This window comes from Guillardia theta (assembly GCF_000315625.1).
Source record: "Guillardia theta CCMP2712 unplaced genomic scaffold GUITHscaffold_319, whole genome shotgun sequence".
In the NCBI taxonomy this organism is placed as follows: domain Eukaryota; class Cryptophyceae; order Pyrenomonadales; family Geminigeraceae; genus Guillardia; species Guillardia theta.
Genome location: NW_005434358.1, coordinates 1 through 12,989, shown reverse-complemented (window position 1 = coordinate 12,989; position 12,989 = coordinate 1). Strand labels below are relative to the sequence as shown.

The 12,989-nt window shown below is 56.6% G+C and overlaps 5 protein-coding genes across 5 annotated transcripts; 3 read left to right on the top strand and 2 right to left on the bottom strand.

Annotated features, from left to right (window-relative positions):
• Positions 1-451: 451 nt before the first annotated feature.
• GUITHDRAFT_122367 (hypothetical protein) lies at positions 452-3,603 on the top strand (the record flags this gene model as incomplete). The annotated part of the gene is made up of 4 exons (XM_005818369.1): positions 452-2,632; positions 2,746-3,159; positions 3,221-3,469; positions 3,544-3,603. 4 exons carry the CDS (start codon positions 452-454, stop codon positions 3,601-3,603), a joined length of 2,904 nt encoding a protein of 967 aa, XP_005818426.1.
• Positions 3,604-4,250: 647 nt separating this feature from the next.
• On the bottom strand, positions 4,251-5,171 carry GUITHDRAFT_149299 (hypothetical protein; the record flags this gene model as incomplete). Its single annotated transcript, XM_005818368.1, has 2 exons — positions 4,251-4,386; positions 4,477-5,171. The coding sequence occupies 2 exons, from the start codon at positions 5,169-5,171 to the stop codon at positions 4,251-4,253; spliced, it is 831 nt and encodes a 276-aa protein (XP_005818425.1).
• Positions 5,172-5,853: 682 nt separating this feature from the next.
• GUITHDRAFT_98793 (proteasome subunit beta type 3) lies at positions 5,854-7,583 on the top strand. Its single transcript, XM_005818367.1, has 7 exons — positions 5,854-5,873; positions 6,583-6,722; positions 6,772-6,862; positions 6,907-6,968; positions 7,015-7,196; positions 7,245-7,344; positions 7,389-7,583. Exons 1-7 carry the CDS (start codon positions 5,871-5,873, stop codon positions 7,435-7,437), a joined length of 627 nt encoding a protein of 208 aa, XP_005818424.1. The 5' UTR covers positions 5,854-5,870; the 3' UTR covers positions 7,438-7,583.
• A 520-nt stretch (positions 7,584-8,103) lies between these two features.
• Positions 8,104-8,940, bottom strand: GUITHDRAFT_156577 (hypothetical protein; the record flags this gene model as incomplete). Its single annotated transcript, XM_005818366.1, has 1 exon — positions 8,104-8,940. A coding segment is annotated over exon 1 (421 nt), but the record flags the coding sequence as incomplete, so codon positions are not given.
• A 154-nt stretch (positions 8,941-9,094) lies between these two features.
• GUITHDRAFT_156576 (hypothetical protein) lies at positions 9,095-10,972 on the top strand (the record flags this gene model as incomplete). Its single annotated transcript, XM_005818365.1, has 3 exons — positions 9,095-9,205; positions 9,715-10,722; positions 10,839-10,972. 3 exons carry the CDS (start codon positions 9,098-9,100, stop codon positions 10,923-10,925), a joined length of 1,203 nt encoding a protein of 400 aa, XP_005818422.1. The 3' UTR covers positions 10,926-10,972.
• Positions 10,973-12,989: the final 2,017 nt, after the last annotated feature.

Here is a 12,989-nt window from a genome sequence, read left to right as displayed (position 1 = left end):
TAGACAAGACAAGGCCTGAGCTGAGCAGTAGACAAGACAAGGCCTGAGCTGAGCAGTAGACAAGACAAGGCCTGAGCTGAGCAGTAGACAAGACAAGGCCTGAGCTGAGCAGTAGACAAGACAAGGCCTGAGCTGAGCAGTAGACAAGACAAGGCCTGAGCTGAGCAGTAGACAAGACAAGGCCTGAGCTGAGCAGTAGACAAGACAAGGCCTGAGCTGAGCAGTAGACAAGACAAGGCCTGAGCTGAGCAGTAGACAAGACAAGGCCTGAGCTGAGCAGTAGACAAGACAGTGAGGTTGAAGAATGACAAAGTCAGGGTGCTGGAACAAGAGGAAAACACTTCGAGAGAGACATTTTAATAGTTGGAAGTCATGTTTTGCCGTTGATGTCTTTTGGACAGGTTCTTCAGCATGGAACTCAACAAATTCTTTCCCTGATCTCCGTGTCCCCATGGCTGATGCCAACTTTCTCTGTCTCCTCCTGCTCCTATCGCACCTGACCCTCGGATTCTCCGCAAGAACCAGCGCAAGCCTCCTCTTCGTCTCTCCCCTGCGGTCGGCGAGCAACACCTCTGCTTTCTCGTCTAATGACCTCAGGGACGCCTTCCTCGCCCTCGCCATCGCAGCTCGGCATGTCAACGCGAGGAGCAACGTGGTGGTCAAGGAGGCTGCCTCCCTCCCGCGTCCCTTCCAGCTCAACGTCTCCTTCCTCCAGACCTCCTTCTCGCCTCTTCTCATCGCTCGTGACATCTTGTCGTGGTCGCAGCCACCCGACGCCATAGTCGCAAACCTCGACACGTTTGAGCTTGAAGCCGCATGCTCGCTCACTGCCCCGAGCGGCTTGTCGGTGATGAGCTACAGCGCCAAGCTCAAGTCGTTTGCGGACAAGGCTCTCTTTCCCTTCCTCTCCCGCACCTCCCTCACCCTCGAGTTCGACGCCCTCGCCGCCGCGACCATCCTCAAGCAGTACGCCTTCAGCTCCATACTGGCCCTCTACCAAGACTCTCCCGAAGGCAATGAGTTCGCTGCCGGGCTGAAGCTACTGCAGGAACCAGGGGTGATGGTAGAGGCTCTACCGGTCAGCCTCCCTCCCGATGCTTCTCTCATGGCCTCCATCGCCTCCTCCCCTGCCTCCGTCATCCTCCTCTACAGCAGCAGCTCCGACCTGCTCGAACTTCTCCTCGCCTTGGCAGACGCGCATCAGCTGCTCTCTGACAGGACGTGGGTGCTCGCCGGCGAGGTTGACCCGGAGGTTCTCGTGGGCGGCATGAAGAATCCGCCAGCTGCTCGCCAGCTGCTCGCCGGCTGGCTGTGGATCCGGGAGGCACCGCTGACCGGACGAGAGGGTCTGATGCTCAAGATGTGGGAGGATGCCAACGCCTCAGCGGCAGCCGTCGGCCTAGAACCTTCCTTCTCCTCCTCTCCCTCCATTCTTGCTGCCTTCGCTTACGACGCTGTGTGGGCGATGGCGTTTGGGTTGGCAGGAAGCACGGGCGGAGGGCGTGAGCTGGCAGACGAGACGAGAAAGCGGGAATTTGCGGGGCTGACAGGAGAAGTGAGGTTTGTGAACCAGACCGGAGATCGGGCGCTGCTGGGGTTTGACTTCGAAGTTGGTCAGCTCCTGGTCTCCAGCTCGGGGCTTCTCATCTACGAGGTGGTGGCGACTTGGAGCGTGACGCGAGGGCTGCTGAAGACCAAGGACGTGTTCCCTCCTGCCCCCGGGTCGACTGAGGATGCCCAGACTCCTCCTCCTCTCGTGCCTGCTCCTAGGGGGACCTCTCTCAGCAAGACCCTGCTGCTCGTTATCATCATCGTCCCCTCCCTCCTGTTCCTCCTCACCTGCTGCTGCTGCGGGGCGATCTTCGTGTACTGGCGGCGAAGTCAGCTGGAGGAGGAGTTGGACTCTGAGCTCAAGCGGGCGATGGCGGAAGTGAGGGAGGCGCTTAGAATCAGAGCTGAAGATGGCTTCTTCCTGGCGCGCGAGCGATCCCTGCTGGTGAGGAGCTGGAGGAGGAGGAAGGTGGAAGGCACCCTCTCCCTCTCCCAGCTCGTCGCCATCTCGTCGCTCTTCTGCATGCGAGACTTCGACCCTCGAGCTGTCGACCTGCTAGGCACGTTCCTGAGGGACGTCGATGCTCGCAGCAGGAGCAGAGAGCAGGAGGAGAGCTGGGGGAACATGGACTTGGCGAAGCCGTTGACGGAGGAGGGGTCCCGGATGCTCCTCCTCCTTCACTTGATCGTGAACGTCTGCGTGAAGCTCCTCGATCCCACGCACTCCTTCTCCATATGGATGGACTTGCCGGACAAGGAGGAGGGGCAGAGACTCGGAGGGGGGGATGGAAGAGGCTCAGGGAGGAGGACGAAGGGGGCCTTGTCGAATCTGGTGGACGACGACTTTGAATTTCGCTTCCAGTACTTCCGCGAGAAGCTCCTGCAGCTGAGGATGTGGCGAGACTACCCGCGCATGTTCGCGCTGCTGCAGGAGGAGCTCAAGGAGCACATGGACTACCTGGCGGCCTCCTGCACCAGCCGCTACCACGACATGCAGTCCCTCCCTCATGGCCTCAAGCTCGTGGCCCTTCCCGAGATCAGCTGGGGTCCTGCTGGTATCCACACGCAAGACCATTCCGAGGTCTCGTCCTCGTCCTCGACTTTCTCGTCCTCCACCTCGTCCTCGTCCTCGTCCTCGTCCTCGTCCTCGTCCTCGTCCTCGTCCTCCTTCTCTTTCCCTGATTGCCATAACAGGTAGGGGCCATACGCGTGGACGAGGCGGCGAGGGAAGAGATGAGGTACCAGCAGGAGAGTCAGCTGGGAAGGCAGGTGGAGGGTGGTCACGTGCTCGAGGAGGATCTCTTCCTCTCTCAGCTTCACTCGCGTGCCAACCTGCTCGACCAAGAGTTCCAGCGCAGGGTCTTCGAGCTAGTCGCCTCCCACGCCTCCGCCTCCCCCTCTCTCCAGCACCACTCCCACCTCGCTTCCGGCTCGAGCTCAGCCGGGTCTCGCTCGGGCATCTTCGTGGACTGCGACTTCGAGGACGGCAGGAGCGTGGTGGAGGTCTGCAGTGCGCCAGTGAAGCGGAAGGAGAGGATGCGTGAGAAGCTCGAGGACTATGCGGAGGACGGCAAGACCTGGCCCCTCACCCGCCACATCCTCGATCCGGTCAGACCGCCTCCTTCCTCTTCCGTCTCCTCCTCCTCCTCCTCCTCTGACTCTCGCTCAGGTTCGCTCTTCAATCGTCTGTGAAGGCCCTTCGCAGATGTTGGAGGTGCTCGGGTGGGTGACGGGAAGCAGCAGCATGCATCCCCTCATGCCGCTGGTGCGCGTCAAGAACAAGTTCGCGGTGGAGGAGGTGGAGGATGGGTACAGAGACATTCAAGTCTGCGTTGTCTTCTCCTCCTCCTCCTCCTCCCTCAGGATTATCGGAGAAATTCAAATTCATGACCGGAAGATTCACGACCAGAAAGTCAAGGTACCTCCTGCTCCTGCTCCTGCTCCTGCTCCTGCTCCTGCTCTTCCCTCTCTTCCTCTTCTCGTCTCACTCAGATGCAGATGCATAAGCTTTACAAGATCCGGAGGACTGACAGCCCAGACGGTGTGAAGTGACAAAGCTGCCCGTCCGTTCATCCTCCACGTTCACTCCTCCTCCTCTTCCACCTCCTGCTCCTTCTCCTTCTCCTCGTCCTCTTCCTCTTCTACCTCCTCCTTCTCCTGCTCTTCCTCCTTTCCTTGTGCTCTTCTTCCTGCTCTTCTCCTCTCTTACCTTCAATCTTTAACGTCCTTTTGACTGTGTACTATAAAGATCTCATCAACCCTCTTCCTCTCATTTCAACGGCCTGGTGGGGGTGGAGGTGGGGGGGAGGAGGAGGAGGAGGAGGTGGTGGTGGTGGTGGTGGTGGTGGTGGTGGTGGCGGCTCCTCGTCCTCTGTCATGTCAACTTTATTCGAGGAGCGAGTTCCTGCATCAACTTTCTGAGCCTCCGGATGATCTCAGGAGTGATGTCATGCCCGACGCCCTGCCCGTCTCTCAGTCTCCTCCTCCTCTCTCTTCCTCTACCCCCTTCCTCCCTCCTCCTCCTCTCCTGCTCCTCTTGTCTTACCTCAAACTCCTCTAAGGATGCCTGGAGTCCAATCCTCCTGCAAATCTCCGCCTGCCTTCCCCTTAGCCCCATCATCCCCACCACCTCCCCCTCCCCCCTCCCCTCCCTCCCCTCCCTCCCCCCCCGCCCCCCCCCCCTCTTCTCTTCCTCTCTCTCAACTCTTCTTCCTCACCGCTTGCCGTCCAAGAGCAGGAGGAACAACCCAGTCGGTCTTGCCGTGCAGGAGGAGGATCGGAACTTCTCTCGCTGTAGCGCTCACTCGCGCTGAGCTCCTGAGCCGCGGAAACCACCTGAAGGAAGTGAGAAGGGAAAGAAGGAGGGAGAGGGAGGGAGGGAGGAGAGGAGAGGGAGGAGGAGAGGGAGGAGCAGGATTCACTGACGTAGAGCAAGCTACGACTCCTCCTATTCGTTCCTCAAGTGTCATGGCAGCTCTCAGAGCGACGCATCCGCCTTGAGAGAACCCCAGCAGGAGGATCCGGTCTGCTGGCACTCCAGCTCGCATCTCAGCTCGAATGAGGCGCTTGATGTACTCGGCGTTGCGCGACGCGTCAACTTCATCCTCCTCGATTACCCTCAAGTTCTCTCCTCCTCCCTGTGGGAAGCCGTCTCTCCATCCTTGCTCCTCCTCCTCCTCCTCCTCCTCCTCTCCCGTCGTTCTCCTTCTCTTCCCTCCTCCCTCCCCAGCCAGCAGTCGCTGCGGCAGCAGGTCGACGCTCGACCAGCTCTGCCTGTCCCCCATGCTGGTGGGGCGCAGAGGGGCGAGGGGGCACACGACGCGACACCACGGCAAGTCCAGCTGCTCCTCCAGCTGCTGCCCCCGCCCGGCCCCTTGCGCCCCGAAGCCATGGAGGAAGATGATGCTGGCCGTGTGCTCCTCTGCCGCCTCGAACACCACGGGAGGAGGAAACGGCTGACGGCCATGCCACTTGGCAAGGAGAGGAAGCAGAGAAGGTCGCCCTGCCCGAACATGCGGAGAATGCAAAGAAAATCCTCCTCCTCCTCCTCCTCCTCCTCCTCCTCCTCCTCCCAGTGGCACCAGTGGTGTCAACAGAGCAAGGAAAGTAGGAATGAGCATGACGACGTCAGCGCGTAAAACCTACTGAACTTGTCAACAGACTCGCTTGCTGTCTTCTCCGCTGCTCTTTATTCTTGTACTGATGCCTTTCCTCCTCTCTTTCCTCTCCACACCTATCTTGCCCTGAACTGACCTTGATCTCCTCTCCTTTCCTTCCTACCACCCCCTGCTTCTGCTATTCTCTCCTCTCCTTCTGCTTTCTCCTCCTCTCCTCTTCTTCTTTCCCCCTCCTATCTTGTCCTGTCCTGTCCCTCTCCCTCTCCTTCTGCTGTCCTCGTCCTCGTCCTCGTCCTCGTCCTCGTCCTCGACCTCCTCGTCCTCCTCGTCCTCCTCTTCCTCCTCGTCCTCCTCGTCCTCCTCCTCCACTTCCTCCTCCTCTTCCTCTCGCTCTTCCTCCTCTTGTCCTGCATTCGTGTCGCCACAATCCGGTTGGGCGAACTTCTGGTTCTCATTTCTATCATTTTTAATGATTTAGCTCTTCTTGTTTTCAAATGCCTTTAGCTTATTTACGCTCTCAGGCTCGTCCGAGGTGAGGCACATCAATTGGTGGGTGGGGGTATCCATATAAGGGGTCCTTTCTAGAGAAATATATATTGAATGAGACTATTTCATGTGGTGGGTGGTACTTTATAGGGGGTACACAAATTCCTGTTCGAGGTGGGGTGGTGGTGCACAGAAGGACAGGTGGCGGAGACAAAAATGGTAAGCGATGGAGGGGAGGGGAGAGAGAAGAGGAGAGAAGAGGAGAGAAGAGGAGAGGAGAGGAGAGGAGAGAAGAGAAGAGAAGAGGAGGAGAGAAGAGGAGAGGAGAGCAGAGAGGAGAAGAGGAGAGGAGAGGAGCGGAGGAGAGAAGAGGAGAGGAGAGCAGAGAGGAGAAGACGAGAGGAGAGGAGCGGAGCGGAGCGGAGAGGAGAGGAGAGGAGAGGAGAGGAGAGGAGAGGAGAGGAGAGGAGAGGAGAGGAGAGGAGAGAAGATGGAAGTAGTTAGAAAAAGGAGAGACAGCAGACGAAAAGAGAGGGAGACAGGGAGAGGGAGAGGGAGAAGATGATACTTGTGTGAGAGAGCCCTTTGCCAACTATTCTCGTCCCTGCTCTCATTATCATCTTCTCTCTCTCTTCCACTCAATGTGATTTACACTCACCTGCACTCCTCTCACCTTCTCTGTCTTCTGTCAATTCCCATCCAAAAATTGGTCGAGGGTATAACGGAGAAGAGGATAGCGTGTTGAGAGCATAGATAGAAGGTTCTTGGAAATGTTTTGCTAGGAAGAAAGGACTGGCTGAAGGCAAAAGGCAAGCATTAACAGGAGAGGCAAGGCAAGATTTTGCTCCAGGAGCAGAGATAAGAACGAGTGTGCTTGAAACAACACGATGAAAGACATCCTGAAAGACATCATTAATCTTCTTGGCAGTCTATCACGGAGTACAATGGTGGCTGCGTTATTGGCATGGCGGGGAAAAACTGTGTAGCGATTGCATGCGACAAGCGATATGGTGCGCAATACCAGACTCTAGCGACAGACAAGACGAAAGTGTACAAGATGCATGACCAGTACTGTACATTGAGAGTGGTGTAGAGTCTCGTGACTCCTTGCAATCAGGCTCTTCATCGGTCTTGCTGGCCTTGCCACCGACCAGCAGACCTTTTACGAAAGATTGAAGTTCAGGTTGGCCATGTACTCGCTCAGAGAGGTCTGACCCACTAGCTCTCCCCCATGTCACTCACAGCCTGGCAGGAGAGGCTCATTAAGCCCGCCTCGTTCGGAAAGATGGTCTCGACTCTCCTCTACGAAAAGCGGTTGGTGTGTAAGGGACGTGGGGGAGGCGTTTGACGTTGGAGGCAGGTTCGGTCCGTACTTCATTGAGCCGGTCATTGCGGGGTTGGACAAGGAGAACAAGCCGTACCTCTTCTCTTCCGACTTTATCGGGGCTCCTCTCCTCCCAGACATGGACACGAATGGGTTTGTTGTAGCAGGCACATGTACAGAGCAGCTTATGGGGATGTGTGAATCAATGTGGCGGAAAGGTGAAGCGATGTCACCCTAGGTTTCAATGACTCTCTGACTTGCTGCAGACCTTGAGCCCGAAGAGCTCTTCGAAACCGTTTCTCAGTGTCTTCTCGCGGGACAGGACAGAGACTGTCTGAGCGGATGGGGAGCTGTCGTCCACATCATGTATCTCACGCTTATGACTGGCGTTGCTCTGACGGGCTGTGCAGTTGTCCCGATCGAGTGATCACAAGGACCCTCCGAGGAAGAATGGACTAAGAGGAAAGAGGAATAACGAATCCATGGCAGAAGACATCGACGAATCCAAACGATCGGGCAACAAAACAGCAGATGCGCTTGCTCATATAGGAATTACAGAATCTCATCGCTATCGCTGCATGTTTTAACTAAGAAAAAATCTCAAGAAAATAGGCTGCTACAGTTAGGTTTTCGTCATCCAACCGGTCAGTGCTTCTTGTAGTCGCCGAAGAAGTCACGGAGAAACCTTCCTCCCAGCGGATCCCCGTGACGCTTCTGCATCAACGTCAGCCTTTTAACCTCAGCTTCTCAATCTTACCACCGACGAGTGGTGTCCGAGATGCAAGCCGAGAAGCTTGTCGCCGGCCACTTCCGATCTTGACTTTTGCCTGACCCTTTCGTGAGCTAGAGGAAACAGAGGAGAGGGAGTGAGAGGAGACAGTGCTGGACTTACAAGTCGAAGGAAAGCGCCTTCTGCATTGCTCGCCTCACCACCGAAGGCTCGGGGTTCACGTGTCCTCTCTTGGCCATGTCATGCAGCTCAGCCCTGGCCTGGGAATGTTGGTGATGCTTCATGAAACTGAACGCCTTCTCCCAAGCCTTGTTGCTGTGTGTCTTGCTGGACTTGCTGTGCATGCTGATCTTGGACGAGAGGCTGGGGTGAAGCACCGAGGAAGTGAAGTCATCGCTAGACTTGGATGATGGAACGTCCTGAAGGAATTTCTTGGCGACGTCATCCGGAGATTGAACGGGAGGTAGGATAGAGGAGGAGGAGGAGGAGGATCTTCTCGATCTTGCCTGGGAATGAGGCTCCTGCGATGCAAGGAGCTTCTTCATGTTGGCAGCCCCGAAGGCTTTGCCGGGCTTGGCAGCGAGCTTGGGGTCGAAAGGAGGAGGAGCAGCAGGACCATCATCACTGCCCCCCAGGAGGGTTCCATCCATGACCTGTTCCTTGATGGAGCGAACGGGAGGTACGTACCCGGCCTTGTTTCCGAAGGTGACCATGCTATCATAATCATGCTTGATCTGCTCGCGCAGTTGCTTCATCTCGGCTGCCACCATCTGCTTCTTCTGCTGGCACGCGCTGTCGCACTTGTTCTCTTGCTCCAACTTCTGAGTGACCGCATGCTGGAGGAGCACTGACTTGACCCGTGAGTTCGGCTCCTCCGGTCTCCCGGGAGACGAAACGAGCATCAGCAGGGCAGCAGCGAAGACAATACATGAAGCGGCAAGCGCTAGGCTGTTTACAAACATCGATCTTCGAGGATCTTTGCTCTTGAGCTTGAAGGAGCTCAAATCCCTGGCTGGCTCATGGATGTTCACGTTCCTACTTGCTTGTACCATTTGGACAAGAAAGTCTCAACAAGGAATGAAAAGAATGAGACAAGATGAGAAGATATCTCTCAACTCAGTCAGCGACGTGTTAGCGCAAGACAGTCTCTGTTCTTCTTCTTCTTCTTCTTCTTCTTCTTCTTCTTCTGCCCCTATCGCCTCTGCATGCCAAGTGCGAAGAGTCACTTCCGATCGTACCCCCCACCCCCAATTTTGTCTGGACTATTGACTACCCACCCCCAGATTTATCATCTCTGATGACTTGTCTTACGCAAGGCGATAACGGTCTGTATAAGTCGCAACGGCTAAAGTAACGATCTGTAACGGAGGTTGTGAAGAGGCGCCGGCGATGATGGTGGGGAAGGCTGGAGGAGCGGCGGCCATGGCGGCGGCGGCGGCGATGATGATGATGTACTTGTATGCATCAACAAGCAAGCCGTCGACCGAGCTCACTCAGGTATGAAGAAACACACGTGAAGATGAAGATCAGGCAAGGGAGGAGGATGGAGAAGCGAGGGGTTGGCTGAGGTGCAGTGAGGGCAGGCTGAGTAGGTGTGGGAAGAGCATGGAGGATAGACCTCACCATTAGCTTGAGGTCGATAATTCTTGAGGCGAGACCTTGCTTCGTTGAAGGGGAAAGGAAGGATGTCAATTGAGGCATCAGCACTTGTCTTGGTTTCGAGCTGACTTTGAAAAGCGACCTGAGTAGTTGTAGAAATGTGTGAGGAGATCGAAGGAGCCCGAGGATGGGCTGGTTGCTATGGCATGGACATCATTGATATCTTTAGATTCCCTGGAAGCCTGTCGTGTAGTCAGCCATGAGCCTTGTGGCATGTTGATACTTGGTCATGCGAGAGGCGGTGAAGCTGGTGGGAGGGTCGAATCGTGACTTGACGATCAGGAGGGAATCTTCACGCCGGGCCTGAACGTCTACGAGATGCCCAAGTATCTGCTGCTCGAACCCAGTCTCTCATCCAAGGTCAAGTGGCCATGGGCGCCATGGGAGGAGCTGAAGGGCTGCACCCGGTGCCGTCCCAGGGCCCTCCGACCTGGGAGCGAGGAGGGAACACGTGGATGTATGACCGAATCTACGGCAACGGGATCAGACCGACCACGGGCGTCTGGGCACAGCCTACTGCCGTTGCTGAGGAACCGCAGGGGGAACAGGGGGAAGAGCAAGCGCCAGCGGGTGCGGCCGAAGAGCCAGCTGCCGAGCCAGTGGCAGCTGGTGGCGATGGAGCAGCGGCTGCGGTGGAAGCAGAGGAGATGCCAGCAGCAGCGGCTGAGGAACGTCCTGTTGCTGAGCCCATGAATGATGCTGGTGTGCCTGAAGCCCCGGCTGCCCAGCCGCGCGAGAAGGAGGTGGTCAAGGAGGTGGTCGAGCCAGACGGCAAGGTGAGGGAGGAGGTTGAGCCTAAGGCCCAGGCCTCGGAGCCTGAAGCAGAGGACTGCGGGGGATCAGACTGCAGTCAGAACCCCGACCAGATCATTGTCAATGTTCCTTCCCAGCAGGCACCCGTGCAACAGGTTCCGGTTCCCTACCCTGCTCCCGCCAGCCAGCAGCTTCCCATGGAGTGGGCGGCGGAGGACGCTGCAGAGCATGCGTATAACTTGGCACAATGGCGAGTGAAGATCCTCAAGGCCAAGATGGAGCAGGCGAAGCTGCGCAAGGAGCTCATGGCGGTGACCATGGGGGATGACAGCGAAGACGCAAACGAGGATCGTATGGTTGGGTCTCGAGGGCGAAGGAAAGGCAGGAGCGACACGGAGTTGAAGGCGGTGAAGATGTCCCTGCTGACACTCGCGAAGGAGACAGTCTCTGCCATCCGGCAGCTGAAGAACCAGATGCAGGAGCTCAAGTCTGCTTCGCTCAGACGGAGGACCGGGGGAGGACAGGAGACGCAGCTCGCTGATGTGGGAGGCACTCAGATGAACCAAGCATTGCGCAAGATTAAGGCGAAGAAGACCGCGGAGGTGAGCATCTAGCAAACGCCTTATCTCCCCCTCCCCCCTCTCTCTTTCCTCCATTCTCCTCGCTCTGTGACTTCGAGTGGAGCCTGTCTGTCTCCGAGACTCTAACACGTCTGCAGGTCTTGCAGCTCAAGAAGAAGATGGACAACCAGCTGAACTCTCTGCTGCAGAAAGTGACGAAGCTTATCAAGTCAAGATCCCACTAGAAAGTTTCTACTAAATAATCTACTAGCCCGGACTGCCGGAGCCCCCTATTTGTACGGTATCTTTCTCCGGGCCGAGATACGATCGGATCCATCACTCCGGGTGCCGCGTAACGCCGGTAGTACGCCGGGTAGGCTACTGACGCGTCACGCCGATGGGCCGCGTCAGTCCGACCGTCCCCCGGCCTCGTCGGAAGCGGCCCTGCCGTATCAGGGCAGTAACGGAGGCTGCACGGCCCTGGCGAGCCGAGTCGGACCGTTACACCCACCGCGGCGGCCCGGCACTGAAGGCCCGGCGGCCCTGCGGTACGTCGGACGTACTTGAACGAGACTGAGGCGTGAGGGGATGAGGGGGGCCGGTATCTCGGGTTGTTCTGGACGTGCGTGTACGGGGTGGGTACTGGTTATCTCGAAGAAGGGGTACAATTAAGGTGAATAGAGGGGGTGTTGGGTGGACAATGGGGGTAGGGTCCTTTTCAGAAGCTTTGTGAGGCCGCGCCCTTTATAGCAGCCCTAGGAGGGGTGTAGGGAATTTTCACTCATTATAGGGGGTAGGGGTTATCACCCCACCCCTCAGTTTCTTCCGTTTGAATCGCACGAGAGGGGGCGTATTTGGGGGTTGTCTGTGGGACTTTGAGGGTGGGGGTCGTAGATGACCCCCCATTTTCCATGGGTCATAGTGGTTGCATGATGGGGAATGAGGGGGTGGGGTGGGGAGATAGAAAATTGAGGATGGGGTACTGGAGCGAGGAGGAAAATGCCAAGCAAGGAGACAAACTATGATGGGGAGGAGAGGAGAGGAGGGGAGAGGAGACGAGAGGAGACGAGAGGAGACGAGAGGAGACGAGAGGAGACGAGACGAGAGGAGAGGAGACGAGACGAGACAGAAGCCAGTAGAGAGGGAATGGAGGGAAGGGAAAAGAAATCAAGGCAGGATTCCAGTAGAACAGGATTTGTTTGAGTAGGTGGATGTAACCTGAAGGACAGAGGTCATCATGAGGTGGCGAAGTGACGGAAGATACACATAAGGGGTGAGGATGGATGGTAGCGACGGAGGAAGTTGCTTGTTGGAGCTGTGATACAGAAGTTACAGCAGTGTCAAGTCTGAATCTCCTCCCTCACCTTCTTGTCCATCAGGAACTTCTTGATTCTGGAGGTCCACAACAGCAGCAGGTTGCTGTCACAGCAAGCACAAGTCACGATTCTACATCTCTACTTCAAGAGGCAAGAGCCCTTCATCCCTCCTCGCCATCCTAACTCGCGCTGCAGGAGCGCAGCAAGCGTCTCCTGTTTGGACATGCAAATGCTTCAGCTCAAAGCGATCACGTTCACGACGACCCTCGGTCAGCCCTGCTCCTCTCCTCCTACTCCTCCTCACAGTCATCTCCTGATCATACAACCTCATATGCCAACCTCCTCCTCGCTCTCTGTGCTCCTCCTCCTCCTCCTCACGTGCTCGTTTGCTCGCAGCGGTCATGGCGGCTCCCTTTGCTCGCAAACTCTACCAGGAAGTGAAGATGAGCGCAACCAAGCGATAGGAAGCTCCTCTCCTCCACTGCAGCCCTGGAACTTCAACGCGCATGCTTGAGCATGTGCGATTGTGTACACTGATTAGTGAGAGAGTCTCACTGTAATGAAAGACAACTAAGCCACTCCTCCTCCTCCTCCTCCTCCTCATCCATCGCTATCATGATGGTGATCATCATCGTTGCTCGAGCTTCTTTGTCATCGTCTGGTTCTCCGTCTTGATCTGCTCGAGATCTTTCACCACCTGCTCCATGTTGAGCACATTCAGTCTGGCGTTCTCCTGCCGCACATGTCAGCTCCTCCCCTCGCCATCTTTCTCTTGCTCTCTCCTCTCCTTCACCTGTTCGATCTTCAGTTCAATCTCTCGAGCCTCATTCTGTGTAGCGCCTGCAGGAAAAATTCACACGCCACCACTCACATCACCCCCTCTCCTCCTCCCTGTCCTCCTCTCTTCTCTCTCTCTCTCTCTCTCTCTCTCTCTCTCTCTCTCTCTCTCTCTCTCTCTCTCTCTCTCTCTCTCTCTCTCTCTCTCTCTCTCTC